Here is a 17,162-nt window from a genome sequence, read left to right on the forward strand (position 1 = left end):
TATATATACATACACATACACGCATATATGTAAATATGTATATACTGTACTTTTAAGTGTGTGTATATATATACAGTATATATATTGTATATACTGTATGTATGTATGTGTGTGTATATATATGTGTGTGTGTGTGTGTGTGCATGGAAGAACTTTAATTAAAATATATACTAATTGTATTTAGGCCCTATGCAGACATACAGGAAAAGAGCCCCTCCAATCTACATAGGGACTAAGTAAATACTACAATAAGAATGTTATTATTAATATTTTCTTATACGCCTCATGGCTCAAGGCGGGTTACAGCATAATTAAAATGCATAAACATTGTAAAAACTAAATACACACATTAATATGTATTTCTATGGAAAGTACATATTGAAACGTATTTCTAATTGGACTTCAATATATGACTTAAACAGTCATAACATTGTAATGTTAATAATATATATACATGTCATATAATATATATATATACTACAACTTATGATATAGTACAATATATTATATAATACTATAAACTGGTAGTTTAATATATGTTGTGGTATATAGTACAATGCAATAATTGTATATTATATATTACATGAAATGTTACTAATATAGCAGTCTAGTGGTATAGTACAATATGGTAATATATATAATACTAATGTGCTATCCTAATAATATAATATATTGTATATTATAATATAAATTATATATACAGTAGAATCTCACTTATCCAACATTCGTTTATCCAACTTTCTGGATTATCCAACGCATTTTTGTCATCAGTGTTTTCAATACATCATGATATTTTGGTGCTAAATTAGTAAATACAGTAATTAGTACATAGCATTACTGCGTATTGAACTACTTTTTCTGTCAAATTTGTTGTATAACATGATGTTTTGGTGCTTAATTTGTAAAATCATAACCTAATTTGATGTTTAATAGGCTTTTCCTTAATCCCTCATTATCCAACATATTCGCTTATCCAACATTCTGCCGGCCCGTTTATGTTGGATAAGTGAGACTCTACTGTATATATATATATATACACACACACATATTTTTGCATTCAGTGATAAATAACTCATTTCATTTTGGGAGGGAGCTCAAACTGCCTGCATTCAAATAGTTGACGCTTCCCATTCAAACCTGAGCCGCGCGCGCCTATTGGCCCTCTCGTTCCCCTACTCCTTCTCTGATTGGTGGAGGCGCAGGGAGTGCTCTGACGTCACAATAGGCGTCCTTTTACGCCCACTCTTAGAACGCCTGCGCCGAGCGGGAAAAGAACTTCAACTCCCAGAATTCCTCGAGGCGAGGCGGAGTGACGCTAAACTGTATAAGGATGTGAGCGTCCGTTCGCTTCAGAACTACGGCGCCCGGCATGCCTCGCGCGGGCTCAGGGAAGCGCTTCCGCCTGGACGAGAGCCTCGGTGGTAAACAACCAGGTAAGGGAATGAAATAATAGATTTTTTTTTAGTTGGGGGTGAAGAAAAAGGGGATAGAGGCGGTTTGGGACCGCTTTAACTGCCATGGCTGAGTGTGAAGGGATCCTGGGAGTTGTAGTTTTGCAAGGCCTGGAGCCCTTTCAGTCCAAATGCTGCTTTTTCTTCCCTTCCTTACACCTCATACCTTTTTCCCCTTTACTTTTTTTTGCCACCCTTTGAGGGGTCACACTCTCTCAGCCTCAAAACAAGGCAAACACACACACAACCTACCTGTTGCACTTGGGCCTAATAATATAATATTATATATACGTGTGCGTGTATAATATTGTATATAATATATAATATAAATATTATATATACATGTGTATAATATTGTATGTAATACATAATATAATTTACAGTAATAAATAATAATTAATATATTGTATAATCCAATGTAAGAGTTAGTTAAAGGAGAATACAATACAATTAAAACCCCTCCCCCAGTAACATGCTATGCTAATAATATAATATTATATATGTGTGTGTGTGTAATATTGTATATAATATAAATAATATTATATATACATGTGTATAATATTGTATGTAATACATAATATAATTTACAGTAATAAATAATAATTAATATATTGTATAATCCAATGTAAGAGTTAGTTAAAGCAGAATACAATACAATTAAAACCCCTCCCCCAGTAACATGCTATGCTAATAATATAATATTATATATGTGTGTGTGTAATATTGTATATAATATAAATAATATTATATATACATGTGTGTATAATATTGTATGTAATACATAATATAATTTACAGTAATAAATAATAATTAATATATTGTATAATCCAATGTAAGAGTTAGTTAAAGCAGAATACAATACAATTAAAACCCCTCCCCCAGTAACATGCTATGCTAATAATATAATATTATATATATGTGTGTGTGTAATATTGTATATAATATAAATAATATTATATATACATGTGTATAATATTGTATGTAATACATAATATAATTTACAGTAATAAATAATAATATATTGTATAATCCAATGTAAGAGTTAATTAAAGCAGAATACAATACAATTAAAACCCCTCCCCCAGTAACATGCTATGCTAATAATATAATATTATATATATATGTATGTGTGTGTGTATAATATTGTATATAATATATAATATAAATAATATTATATATACATGTGTATAATATTGTATGTAATACATAATATAATTTACAGTAATAAATAATAATTAATATATTGTATAATCCAATGTAAGAGTTAATTAAAGCAGAGTACAATACAATTAAAACCCCTCCCCCCAGTAACATGCTATGCTAATAATATAATATTATATATATATGTATGTGTGTGTGTATAATATTGTATATAATATATAATATAAATAATATTATATATACATGTGTATAATATTGTATGTAATACATAATATAATTTACAGTAATAAATAATAATTAATATATTGTATAATCCAATGTAAGAGTTAATTAAAGCAGAGTACAATACAATTAAAACCCCTCCCCCCAGTAACATGCTATGCTAATAATATAATATTATATATATGTGTGTGTGTGTGTGTAATATTGTATATAATATATAATATAAATAATATTTATACATGTGTGTATTATATTGTATGTAATATATAATATAATTTACAATAATAAATAATATATTGTATATACATAGAATATTGATAATATAATGATGTAATACAATGTAATACTAATAATACAATATAATATTAATTATATATTCTATATTACGTGTAATATTATTAATAATATTACATTACAGTGGTATAGTACAATATAGTAATATATAATGCTAATATTGTGCTATGTAATAATATAATATTGATAATATTATAATGTAATACAATGTAATACTAATAATACAATGTAATAATATTAATTATATATTATATATTACATGTAATATTACTAATAATATTACATTACAGTGGTATAGTACAATATAATAATATATAATGCTAATATTGTGCTATGTAATAATATAATACATTGTATGTAAATATTCTTTGTAAGCTGCTCTGAGAAGGGCGGGATATACATGTAGCAAATAATAAATAAATAAGTAAGTAAAATATACCAAAAGCAAGCAAATATAAAAAAGGGAATCCAAATTGTAAGCCAAAAGTTCAGAAATTCCTTCCGAGAAAGTCTCTAACAATAACAACAATAATGATTATAGGCAAGCTACATAAATCCAAAACAGGCAAAAGAGAGAGACCAGAATGCAGGAACAACTTGAAAATACAAGTGGCTAAATGATTTTAGACCAAAAAATGGGCAAATAAATACATAACTTTATTTTTATATCCCGCTATCTCCCCGAAGGGACTCGGGGCGGCTCACATGGGGACAAGCCCAACAACACAAGTTGAAACACAGAAGAATCAATTAAAAACATTATAACTACATCAATCTTTTTTTCCAGACTCTGCTTGGAATCCAGATTGGAGTTTTGCACAATCAAGCCCTCCTAAGGAAGCCGATGCCATGTCCCTCTCCGAGTGTTACATTGCGGTCAAGCTCGCCGACCAGCCCTTGGCTCCTAAATCCATCCTGAAGTTGCCAGAAACGGAGCTGGGAGAGTGTCCCCTGGGAGGCTGCAGCATCTCGTATTTGAAGCAGCTCATCACTGGAAAACTACAAGAGTCTGTTCCTGATCCAGAACTCATCGGTAAGTGCCTCTGGGTCATGATAATAACTCTTTCAGGAGTGAATTTCTCTTCCAAGGGGTAGATTTCTCTCCCTTCCTTAATGAATCGTTTATAAGTTGGATGTTTTAATTTTGGAATAACTTGTATTGGAATGTAGATTAGACAGAATAGATCTTCCATTATCCATTACTCCACCCTGGGATTTCTTTTCAGACCTGATCTATTGTGGCCGTAAGCTGCGGGATGACCAAACGCTGGAATTCTATGGTATCCAGTCTGGCTCCACAGTCCACGTCCTCCGAAAGTCCTGGCCTGAACCAGAACAGAAACCAGGTATGGTTTACTCTCTATAAGCAACATTAAAGAGTTATGATATTTGAGAATTTGGGGGAAGGAGCGGATAAGTACAGATTAGCACACAGGTGTCAAACTTATAGCCCTCCAGGTGTTTGGGACTCCAACTCCCATAAGCCCTAGCTAGCTTGTCCCATCGTCAGGAATTCTGAGAGCTGGAGTCCAAACAGTGGAAGGGCCACAAATTTGACACCATCAAATTACAACAACCCTTAAGTACCATGCCTTCATTTCTAGATATTTTCTTTTCTAGAGAAAAAGAAAATATCTGGAATATTTTCTGTGTTGGGGTATGGTTGTATTTGTATGAAATGTAAATCAAGTGTTTACTGCTGATGAGCAAGAGTGTGTATTTTTCAGTAATGAAATAGTTAACAGCAGGCTAGTTTTGGCTGACAGCCTGTTGTGATTACTATGACCTATGAGGTTTGATTTCCGGCCTTTGAGGGTTGGAACTTCCTCCGGACTGAGGAATGCTGTTTATCTTATCTGTGGAGTTCGGTTTGAGCATTCGCTGAAGATGGACTATGAATGCTATGCTCTGAAGCCGAGAAATGCAAACTGTAAATAGACATGTAAATAAAGTTAATCAACAGTTGGACTTCGTCTGCTGGAGTGTTTGTTTGACCAGTCCTGTTTCTCAGCATGGGAATACAGTCTGGAGAAGGAGGTGAGACGAGGATGATGATTTTTTGGAATCCACTCTGCAACCCATCATCCCCTGACATTCTGAACTCCATTCAGATCTGGCTCTACCAGCCAAATCTTCAATTTCTGTTTAATATTATGTAGATAGAATAATTATTGAACTCATATGAGCTGAAGATTTTACTGGATGTCTTCGCTATATATATTTCTCTTGTTTTTATCAATTTTCTCGGCTCTTTTACTACAATCAATCATGTTAGATGAACTAACCGATGTCTGACCGTTTGCCTCTTCTGTCCTCAGAACCGGTGGACAAAGTTGCTGCTGTCAGAGAGTTCCGGGTTCTGCACACTGCTTTGCATAGCAGCCCAGTCTTCAGAGATTCGGTGAGTGTCACCAACTCCAATTCCTATTTTCAAGGGAAGATGGGAAGCATCAGAGCAGATGGCAGAGAGAGCAGAGGAGCGTTCTGCTTAAAAAATACCCCCTTACAGCATTGTTATACACCTGCAGGTCTTCAAGATGCTGGGAAATAAGGAATCTTTGGATCAGATTATCGTCGCTACACCAGGACTTAGCAGTGACCCTATTGCTTTGGGTAAGTAGAATAAAATAAGGCTTGGGGTGCAGTTCTAACAAGGGGCAGTTCTTGCACAGTTTACAATGGCTTCTGTTTCTGTGTCTCAACAGGAGTCTTGCAAGATAAAGATCTCTTCTCTGTGTTTGCTGACCCGACCATGTTGGACACGTAAGTTTGCCAAACAGCATAACCCATTTTATGTACTGTATATACTTGAGTATAAGCCTAGTTTGTCAGCCCTTTTTTTAGGACTAAAAAAGCCCCCCTCGGCTTATATTGAGGTGAGGATCCTGGTTGGCTTATATTTGGGTCAGCTTATACTCGAGAATATATGGTACATTTATTATTTTTCTCTATTATTATTGGTATTACAGTAGAGTCTCACTTATCCAACATAAACGGGCCAGCAGAACGTTGGATAAGTGAATATGTTGGATAATAAGGAGGGATTAAGGAAAAGCGTATTAAACATCAAATTAGGTTATGATTTTACAAATGAAGCACCAAAATATCATGTTATACAACAAATTTGACAGAAAAGTAGTTCAATACACAGTAATGCTATGTAGTAATTACTGTATTTACGAATTTAGCACCAAAATATCATGATTTATTGAAAACATCGACTACAAAAATGCGTTGGATAATCCAGAATGTTGGATAAGTGAGTGTTGGATAAGTGAGACTCTACTGTATTACATTTATTATTGTACTCTATTATTGTTGCTACCATTACATTTATTTTACTCTATTATTATTAATACATTTATTATTTCACTCTGATCTTATTATTATTATTATTATTATTATTATTATTATTATTATTACATTTATTATTCTACTCTATTTATTATTACATTCATTATTTTCCTGTATTTATTATTATTATTACATGTATTATTTTACTCTATTATTATTAAAAGGATACATAAGCACATTTACATTGAAGAAGATGAGAATCATGATTTAATCAGAGTTGGACAGTCTTATCTTAAATTAGAGCTTGATGTAAATATTCGAAAACATTTAACCTACTGATGCCTCAATTAATGTAATTTTTTGGTATCTATTTTTATTTCTAAAATTTCCCACCCTCGGCTTATACTGGAGTCAATGTTTTCCCAGGTTTTTTTGTGGTAAAATTAGATACCTCGGCTTATATTCGGGTCGGCTTATACTCGAGTATATACTGTATTTTTATTTATTCTTTTGGATGGCTTGGCTTTTATGACGGTGAACCTCCTGACAGTACAAGATGTTTGTTGATATAAATTATTCCAGAAGTTCTCCATTAGAAATGTCTTAAGCAGAGGATCTCTTCTCCAGCATGAGATCCTCAGTTGGGCATTAAAGCTGGATAGCCTTCGAGATGCCAATATAACTCTTTAGCTGCTTCCGTACTTTGCAAGTGCTTTTCTTTCTAGGCTCATCCCAACCCACCCTGCTTTAGTGAATGCCATCGTCCTGGTTCTGCACTCTGTGGCAGGAAGCACCCCTTTGCCCACTGGAGAGAGCTCCTCGCGTAGCATGCCTTCCAGCTCCTACCGGGACATGCCAGGTAAGAATCACGATTTCGATTGCCAGAATACTATTTAAAACAGGTTTTTTTCGTGTCGGGAGCAACTTGAGAAATTGCAAGTAGCTTCTGGTGTGAGAGAATTGGCTGTCTGCAAGGATGTTGTCCAGGGGACATTGCCTGGATGTTTGCCCATCCCGTGGGAGACTTCTCTCATGTCCCCGCATGGGAAGCTGGAGCTGGATTTTATTTAGCAGTGTACATGGGGATTAGTTCTCCATTGCTTTGTGATACAAATACCTAATGGGGTCTGTGGAGGTGGAGGTGTTTTTATTAATTAAATATATATATTATTATATAACTGCTACCACCAGTGTAAAGATGTTTTTATTTAAACGCTGCCATCAAATTATAAAGCCTTTATAATGCTGCCACCAAATATAAAGGGGATTATCAACGCTTGCCACCACTATGGGAAGATGTAGCACTAGCTACTCAGAGAGGAGACCTTTTAAATTTTGTTTTTCTTTCTCTGCTTATTTACTCTTGATGGTAATATATGTAACAGAAACTGAGATGTTTGAAAGAACAATAACACATTTATTCAGGTACAGAGCTTAATGGTTGCAGTAACTTTCTCTTTAGAGGCACTTCGTTTAACAGTTGCAAAGCTAGAATGAGGTGTTTCAAATGCCTTAAAATGTCACTTATTTCTCTTTTAAATCTCTTTTAAATTCTCTTTTAAATCGCAGTTACCCTGTGAATTACAATCACAGATTATCTGTTCCTTAACAGGAGACAGACTACCTTAAAATAAGTCACCAAACTTATTTTAAACTGACTCAAAAATAAGCAATTGAGTCTCCCTGATCCTTTCAACTGAGGATCAGTCTTCCCTGTACCTCATCAGGGCACAGATTACCTTAAAATAAGTCACCAAACTTATTTTAAACTGACTCAAAAATAAGCAATTGAGTCTCCCTGATCCCTTCAACTGAGGATCAGTCTTCCCTGTACCTCATCAGGGCACAGATTACCCTAAAATAAGTCACCAAACTTATTTTAAACTGACTCAAAAATAAGCAATTGAGTCTCCCTGATCCCTTCAACTGAGGATCAGTCTTCCCTGTACCTCATCAGGGCACAGATTACCTTAAAATAAGTCACCAAACTTATTTTAAACTGACTCAAAAATAAGCAATTGAGTCTCCCTGATCCCTTCAACTTAGGATCAGTCTTCCCTGTACCTCATCAGGGCACAGATTACCTTAAAATAAGTCACCAAACTTATTTTAAACTGACTCAAAAATAAGCAATTGAGTCTCCCTGATCCCTTCAACTTAGGATCAGTCTTCCCTGTACCTTATCAGGGCACAGACTAACTGCTTGTTTTTTTAAACCTGCACTTCTCCACCAAAACGGCAGTTGGCTCTGCCCACTTCTCCATGGCAACCAACTTCTGAGTGCAGAGATGCCATAACTGAAATATCGACCCTTTTAAAACAGAACACACGATTAAACATGACATCTGTTAAGCAAAAAATTCACAGTTCATTACAGGGTCCAAATTAATTTTCCCGTTCTGCTTTTGTCTCTTGAATAGGTGGCTTCCTGTTTGAAGGTCTTTCGGACGATGAAGATGATTTCCATCAGGTAATGTCAACAGGGAGGGCCTAAATACCTTAAAGTAGTCAAGGGCCAACTTGGGCCTTTCAGGTGTTTTGGACTGCAACTCTCACCATTCCTAACAGCCTCAGGCCCCTTCCTTTTGCCCCTCAGCCGCTTAAGCGGCTGAGGGGCAAAAGGAAAGGGCCTGAGGCTGTTAGGAATGGTGGGAGTTGAAGTCCAAAACACCTGGAGGGCCCAAGTTGGCCCATGGCTGCCCTAAAGGCACCACATCCTCTCTAATTGCCTTCTCGTTCTCAACAGAGTACAAGGACTACACCTTCCAGCAGCACTTCTGGGTCCCGGCCGGCCTCGCTCGGCTACACGGGAGCAGCGGGACCCCGGCCTATTACGCAGAGCGAATTGGCGACCGCCCTGGCCCTTGCCAGCACCCCCGAAAGCAGCTCCCACACCCCGACCCCTGGGACGCAGGTGAGGGGAAAGCAGAGTGGACTATCACTTCTAAAACTCTGCAATCCAAGCCGTAACAAATTGGAAATTCCATGCATGGTCACTCATGCTAAGCCCTTGCTGTCTTATATAGTGATCCCTATATCTTCTAACATCAGCCACATGCTTTCCTTCCACAGGGACATTCTTCAGGCACGTCCCCAATGTCCTCCAGTGTCCAGTCAGGAACGCCCATCACCAACGACCTCTTCAGCCAGGCCTTGCAGCATGCCCTACAGGCATCTGGGCAGCCAAACCTGCAGGTCAGTAAGTGCTTCTGGACTGTGTGAAAGTGTGCAAAACAGGACTTAGTAAAGGATCTACATCATGCATCCTCAAAGTATGGCCTTCCGGCTCCTAGAATTCCTGACGATTGAACAAACTGGCTAGGGCTTCTGGGAGTGGATACCTGATCTACATGGAAGAAATTCCAGGTAGGAGATAGGTAAAGGACAGGAAAGGCAGAGATGTTATTTACCTGTCTGTCCTGCTTCATCTCGAATGTACTGTAGGTAAATCTCATAACTTTTCCTCCTACGTTTATATTTGTTGACACTCCTTCACAGTAGATCACCCAATGGGTTCTGGGGCCCACTGGATACTAGATACTACATCTTCCAAGTAATAAACACGTAACTACGCACCTACAGGGCCCTCATAACATCTCAGAACTATGGAGACTACAGTCACATCCAACAGCCCACCTGCACTGGTTTCTGCCAGAGTCTTTGAAGTTCAATCTTGAGGTCCTGATAGCGGCTGAGTTTTTCCTGTTGTTTTTCATCAATGTGACTGTCACCTGGGATGGTGACATCAATGATCCAAACCTTTTTCTTTTCCACAACTGTGATGTCTGGTGTGTTGTGTTCCAGAACTTTGTCAGTCTGGATTCGGAAGTCCCACAGTATCTTTGCGTGTTCATTTTCCACGACCTTTGCTGGTTTGTGATCCCACCAGTTGTTTGCTGCTGGGAGGTGGTACTTGAGGCATAAGTTCCAATGAATCATTTGGGCCACATAGTTGTGCCTCTGTTTGTAGTCTGTCTGTGCGATTTTCTTATATCAGCTGAGGATATGCTCAATGGTTTCGTCAGCTTCTTTGCACAGTGCATTTTGGGTCATCAACTGATTATTATTATTATTATTATTATTATTATTATTATACAACATTGTATGACACAGCAAACGAGATAGATATGCTGGATTTCGTATCACAAAATCACAAGTCGAACACTTCCCAAGCGTTTAGGACTGTGTGATGTATTTTCGGATGTGTGCATATCTCAGCAGGGTGGCCCTTTGCAGTTGGCAGATGGTAATTTTGTCAATGCCTATTGTTTCCATATGTCAGCCGAGATCTTTTGGCATGGCACCCAGTATTATTATTATTATTATTATTATTATTATTATTATTATTATTATTATTATTACACCCCATGTCATATTCCCAATAGGACTTGTACTAAGGACTATGTTTCACCAGTTTAATGGTGGTGGGATGTTACCGCATATAACTTACCGCTTGTAGGGAGGCTCATAGCTCTGAATGTTGCAAACTGTAGATATTGTTTAGGTCTCCTTCAAGTAAGTAGGGAGAAGCTGGCCCTTTCGCATTGAAACATGATTGTATTGACCTCTGAGTGGTTCCAGCTTTACACTGAAAGCTTGTACAGTCTGTTTACATCAGCAGTGAGTATAGCCTTTGCCGTAGTTCTGCTCACTGCCCGCTTTCGCTCTCTCTTTGCTTCCAGAGCCAGTGGCAGCCCCAGTTGCAGCAGTTGCGAGACATGGGCATTCACGATGACGAGCTGAGTCTCCGCGCCTTGCAAGCCACCGGAGGGGATATCCAGGCTGCCCTGGAGCTTATCTTTGCAGGAGGAGCCCCCTAATATCCCCCTTTCTCCCCTTCCTGCCTCAAGAGGCTCAGAGCCCGGAAGATCCTTCTGCACATGAAATATCTATGTCTTGGATGCTGTGTGGTGGTGCTGTGCCCCATTCTCTTCGTTGTCAAGCTGCCTGGAGTCTTCGTTGTGGTTACGTTTCCTCATTTTGCTAGGACGGGAGAGCCTTCGGAGTTGGAACGATACTAATTATAACAAAAGCAACACAATGCTTCTCTCATCAGGATGGATCAAAAAAGACGATGACTTATAACAGCTGTAGAGACATGCATGCTCCTTCACTGTCTTGCAGAACTCGCTTGCTTCCTGTATCATTTTGTGGCTCTCCAAGTCTCGGTCACTTCTGTCCAGCTCATTAAAGCCTTCCTGGCCCTTCCATCCCGCATTGTCATTGAAGTTTTGCATGGCTCAGTGAAGCTGAAGAATAGTGCCACGATCGTCGGGTTGCTAGAGATATATTTTGCTTTTCAGATAAAGCCATTCAGCAACTACAACCAGATATGAAAGGGGGATCAAGGTCAGATGACACATGTAAACAAACAGAGCTGGATGCCTCTGTAAACAAGGATCAAAACCCTTGGTGTGCTACTGAGGTGCAAATATATTATGCTGGGTTTTTTTTCCATGTTAGGAGCAACCAGAGTTGCTTCTAGAGTGAGAGAATTGGCCATCTGCAAGGACGTTGCCCAGGGGATGCCCGCATGTTTTGATATTTTACCATCCTTTTGGGAGGCTTCTCTTATGTCCCCGCATGGAGCTGGAGCTGAAAGAGGGAGCTCATCCATACTCTCCCCAGGTGGGATTTGAACCTGGCAGCTTTCAGGTCAGCAACCCAACCTTCAAGTCACGAGGCTTTTATCCCCTAGGCCATCGGAGGCTCCTATTATGCTGGTGACAGGAGTAAATAGACTGTGTATAATCATTGAAGCCACTCAGGCATTTGATTGGAGTTGTAAGATTTTGCCTGGCTTTCTCTCAGGGCTGTTGTGTGATCCTGAAAAAGGTGCAACCTGTAATCCAGGATTTTAAACAGGCTGGATGGCCATCTGTTGGGAGTGCTTCCACTGTGCTTTTCCTGCCTAGCAGAAGGGAGTTGGGCTGGATAGCCCTTGCAGTCTCTTTCAACTCTTTGATTCTAGTTATATCCTCCTAAGAATTTGGGTTTAGTAGCAAAACCAAGCCCATATGGGTCGTTCCGGACATCATTGGAGGCTTTGAAGCAGAGGCTGGATGGCCATCTGTCGAGGGTGCTTTGAATGTGATTTTCCTGCTTCTTGGCAGGGGGTTGGACTGGGTGGCCCATGAGGTCTCTTCTGATTCTTTGATTCTCCTGGTGTTACTTGCCTTCAGCGTTATTTTTCAGCAGCCTGGGAAGCGCTTTAGTTTTTCTCATTTGCAAACAATAGACAGAACCAGTGTCTATGGTTTGAGACCAGAGTCCTATGCAATAGACTACAGTGGTTTTGGAATATTTTTCAAACTTCTTCCGCCTCTGTCGTGCGATGAAATGATGCTGGTTTTGGCTACGCAAAAAATCTCTCAGCAGGTGAGATTACCATATTTACTTGAATTTGGGCTAAATGATCTCTCCAAAATTAGACTGTGAATTATATTTGTGTAATGTGGTAACTCTTGTGCTGACCCAAAGCAAAAAAGGAAGTTTCTTCAGGACTCAATGCCAGGGCTCAATGCTATGGGATCCTGGGATTTGTAGTTTGGTGAGCCACCAGCAAACTCAAGACCTTGTAAAATTGCATGATTCCATCACATTGAGCCAGGGCAGTTAAAGTGGATTAAGTCTGCATTTGAAGGAGGCAGCAACTGTAATGTATAATTACAAATAGTGCATTTTTGCCACTGTGCATTACATTCAGCAGAAAATATTTTTTTGTGGTGTGCACTAGACTTAAGTAAATTAATCACTAGAATATTCTGAGGACAGCAGGTGGCACTCTTTCCGCACAGCCCACACAATAGCATGCAAACTATTGCCCTTTAAATCGTTTACATTTCAAAAGGGAAGTGGGTTTCTGTGTATCTTTTAGCAGTCTGGGTTTGGGGCTAAAAAAAAAAAGCCCACACACCTCCGTTTGTTGCCCAACCTTGGTCTCTGTTGACTGGCTGGGGTTTCGAAATGAATGCCTTGGAAATGCTGACAAATTTATTTCTGGGGTCTGTAGACCAGTTTGCAATTGTGCTGCAAACAATCACAGTTTAAGCCCCATGGATTGCGTATTAATCTGGACATTGCAACTTTTGATGCAAACAATAACATCATAAATAAAACCTACTACATAGTTGCAAATATGGGAATTCCAGTCTAGGTTGAGTAAATTATTATTTATTTTATGTATACCCCACTTTTCTCCCCATTGGGACTCAAGGCAACTAACAAACTCGCAATCTAATGACAATTTAAAACATAAGGTAAAAGTTTTATCCTGATATTGTCTAGTTGTGTCTGACTGGGGGTTGGTGCTCATCTCCATTTCTAAGCCCAAGAACCAGCGTTGTCCATAGACACCTTCAAGGTTATGTGGCCGGCATGACTGCATGGAGCACCGTTACTTTCTCTCCCAGAGTGGTACCTATTGATCTACTCACATTTGCATGTTGGCAAATGTGAGTAGTACAAAAGTGTATTGTAGTAGGACTCTGGTTTCAAACCGCTAACTCACACTGGTTGGCAGAAGCTGGTGATAACACCGGGAGCTCACCCCACTCTCCGGATTCGAACCTACAACCTTCCAGTTAGCAAGTTCAGCAACTCAGCAGTTTAATCCACTGCGCCACCGGGGGCTCCCGTTTAAAACATAGCAAATAGAACATTTAAAAATCAACTAAATATTACTGTGTGGACATAGAGTTAACATACGATTAAAATGCAATAAATACAATTATAATTATAATCAAGAACATTAATCAAGAACTGTAAGAGCTGTTCAGTCATGAAACTCAACTGCTTTGGAGTCTGACTGAGGCCTTTAAGCAGAGGCTGAATGCCCATCTGCCAGGAGGGTTTTGATTGTGCTTTTCCTGCCTGGCAGAATGGGATTGGACAAGTCTCTTTCGACTTGTGTATCATTTTATGATTCTACTAGCTGTGCCCAGCCACGCGTTGCTGTGGCGAAGTATGGTGGTATGGGAAATAAAGTACAGTAGAGTCTCACTTATCCAAGCCTTGCTTATCCAAGCTTCTGGATTATCCAAGCCATTTTTGTAGTCAATGTTTTCAATATATCGTGATATTTTGGTGCTAACTTTGTAAATACTGTAATTACTAGATAGCATTACTGTACACGGAACTACTATTTCTGTCAAATTTGTTGTATAACATGATGTTTTGGTGCTTAATTTGTATAATGATTACCTAATATGATGTTTAATTGGCTTTTCCTGAATCCCTTCTTATTGACCAACATATTCACTTATCCAACGTTCTGCCGGCCTGTTTATGTTGGATAAGTGAGACTCTACTGTATATTTATAATCTTATATTTTCTGCTTAGAACTGGATTATATGAGGCCCTTTCTACACAGCTGTATAAAATGCACACTGAAGTGGATTATATGGCAGTGTGGCATCAAGATAATCCAGTTCAAATCAGATAAACTGTATCTTATAGGCAGTGTGGAAGAGGCCTAAGTGAGGCCTAACTCTGCCTGTCCCCTGGGCTGAGTGGGTTGCTAGGAGACCAAGTGTGCGGAGCTTAGCCTTCTAACTGGCAGCAATTGGATGAAAAACAATTATTCATCTCCCTCTAATTAGGACTTTATTTTTCTTTCCTTTTTGTTGTATCAACGTAGAGGCGTGGATGAGGAGTTGTGCTGTCAGTTTTCAAGGTTGGGGGTCCTTTAGTTTTGTTGTTTTGTTGGTCGCCGGGATTCCATCACTCTTTTATATATATAGATTATCCTTGCCAAAATCTCACCCACAACCTTCCTTATCTAAAAGGCTTGGGACTACAGTCAGTTTTAACAATCCAGTGAGATGAACTTAATAATGCAATGGGATTTCAGTATCTGCTTGGGTTTGGTTCCAAAATCCATGGGCCCAGAGGGTATTTTGCAGGGTTACCAAGGCAGGCCTTTGGAAGCTATGGAGCCCAGGAGTATAAGCAGAAGGTGCCTGAAATGCAGACGGGCTGGTTGAGCATGTTGTGATGCAAGCGAAAGTTTATCTTGGGGATGGAGATGTACAGTCTACGGTGAAGTTACATATTTAGCCACTATTTGGGGGCAGAGGTCTCGAAACGGGAAGCTGTCTGCATGCAGAGCGCATGTTCTTAACCACTGAGGCGGGTGCACTTCTCCAAAGCGAAAACAGCCCACTCAGTTTCAGCTGAGAAGACTCTGTTTGGGTTATTCCATGTAATTTCATGCCACTTTGACTTGACACACCGCTCCCACTCGCTGTAATAGTCTCGGCAATGAAAAGTTTCCACCACATGGAGCTTTGGGTCTGCCTCCCCCTCCGCGGATGGAAAATACAGACGCAAACTTGCTGTTCCTGCTTCCCTTTATGGGTTTTATACAGGTTAACGTTCCTATATTAATGTTCCCAGTGGGAGCAGAGTGCTAGCCTCAGATTCTGCCAACCTACCCTGTTTCCCTGAAAATAAGACATCCCCAGAAAATAAGACCTAGTAGAGGTTTTGCTGAATTGCTAAATATAAGTCCTCCCCCGAAAGTAAGACCTAGCAAAGTTTTTGTTTGGGAGCATGCAGGATTGGTAAATGTACATACATAACATAGATTGTTGTACATGGAAATAAAGGTAGTAACAAGAAATAATAATATAATAATAACTTTATTCTTGTATCCCACCTCCATCTCCCAGAAGGGACTCAGGGCAGCTTACACAGGGACAAGCCCAACAACAACATAAATTTACATATGAACAGAAATTTAAAACAGTAATTTTAAAACGGTATAGCAATAAAATATAATATAGAAATTCTTGAAAGGATTCACAGTTTGGTTATGCTGTTTTGTGATGAGAACTACTGTACAGTAGATAATAAATTTTCATTTTTAAAAATTCAACCATAAATGTGAATTCGTCTTTGCGGAAAAATAAGACATCCCCTGAAAATAAGACCTAGCGCATCTTTGGGAGCAAAAATTAATATAAGACACTGTCTTATTTTTGGGGAACAGGGTAGCAGTTCAAAAACATGCAAATATGAGTAGATCAACTGCTTCGGTGGAAAGGTAATTGTGCTTCATACCGTCATGCAGGCCACATGACCTTGGAGGTGTCTATGGACAACGCCGGCTCTTCGGCTTAGAAATTGAGATGAGCACCAACCCCCAGAGTCGGACACAACTGGACTTAACATCAGGGAAAGCCTTTACCTTTACCTAATGTTTCCAAATCCAAAACCTTTTCCCGGCAAGGATTATAGTCAACATCGACGCATCAAATATTTACCATTGTACTCCTTTCCCACCACATTGAAGTCCCAATATAAACAATTATAAATATTGCATTAGGCAGAGTTGTGGTCGGACACTTAGAAGCACCTCTCATTCCCGTAATGCTTTGTATTTCAAAGACCTTCTTCGGGTAGGTCCTTGAGACTCCCAGACTATATATTCCAGAAGGGCCACCCAAGATTGGCATCCACAACCCTTCGTTCCCAAGGGTTTTCCATTTGACATGAGCCGAAACTCGGGACAATCCGCATACCACAAGGAGAGAAGAAAAGATTATGATTTGGGTGGAGATATATGCATCCCATTTGCCTAGTTTCCAACAGACTTCACAGCCTTTGAGGATGCTTGCCATAGATGTGGGCGAAATGTCAGGAGAGAATGCTTCTGGAACTTGCCCATACAGCCAACTATATGTTTGTGATTCCTTTTGGCAACCAAATCAACTCTTGTTTCCCCATACAAACCAACA

General features: G+C 38.8%; 1 protein-coding gene across 1 annotated transcript; it reads left to right on the top strand.

The window, feature by feature from the left end:
- The first annotated feature begins 1,275 nt into the window (after positions 1-1,275).
- On the top strand, positions 1,276-11,630 carry ubl7 (ubiquitin like 7). Its single transcript, XM_062963262.1, has 11 exons — positions 1,276-1,433; positions 3,916-4,161; positions 4,355-4,474; positions 5,447-5,529; positions 5,657-5,741; positions 5,834-5,891; positions 7,148-7,281; positions 8,843-8,892; positions 9,169-9,336; positions 9,495-9,617; positions 11,105-11,630. Exons 1-11 carry the CDS (start codon positions 1,370-1,372, stop codon positions 11,240-11,242), a joined length of 1,269 nt encoding a protein of 422 aa, XP_062819332.1. The 5' UTR covers positions 1,276-1,369; the 3' UTR covers positions 11,243-11,630.
- The last annotated feature ends 5,532 nt before the right edge of the window (positions 11,631-17,162 follow it).

The sequence above is a fragment of the Anolis carolinensis genome, unplaced genomic scaffold (assembly GCF_035594765.1).
Source record: "Anolis carolinensis isolate JA03-04 unplaced genomic scaffold, rAnoCar3.1.pri scaffold_11, whole genome shotgun sequence".
In the NCBI taxonomy this organism is placed as follows: Eukaryota; Metazoa; Chordata; class Lepidosauria; order Squamata; family Dactyloidae; genus Anolis; species Anolis carolinensis.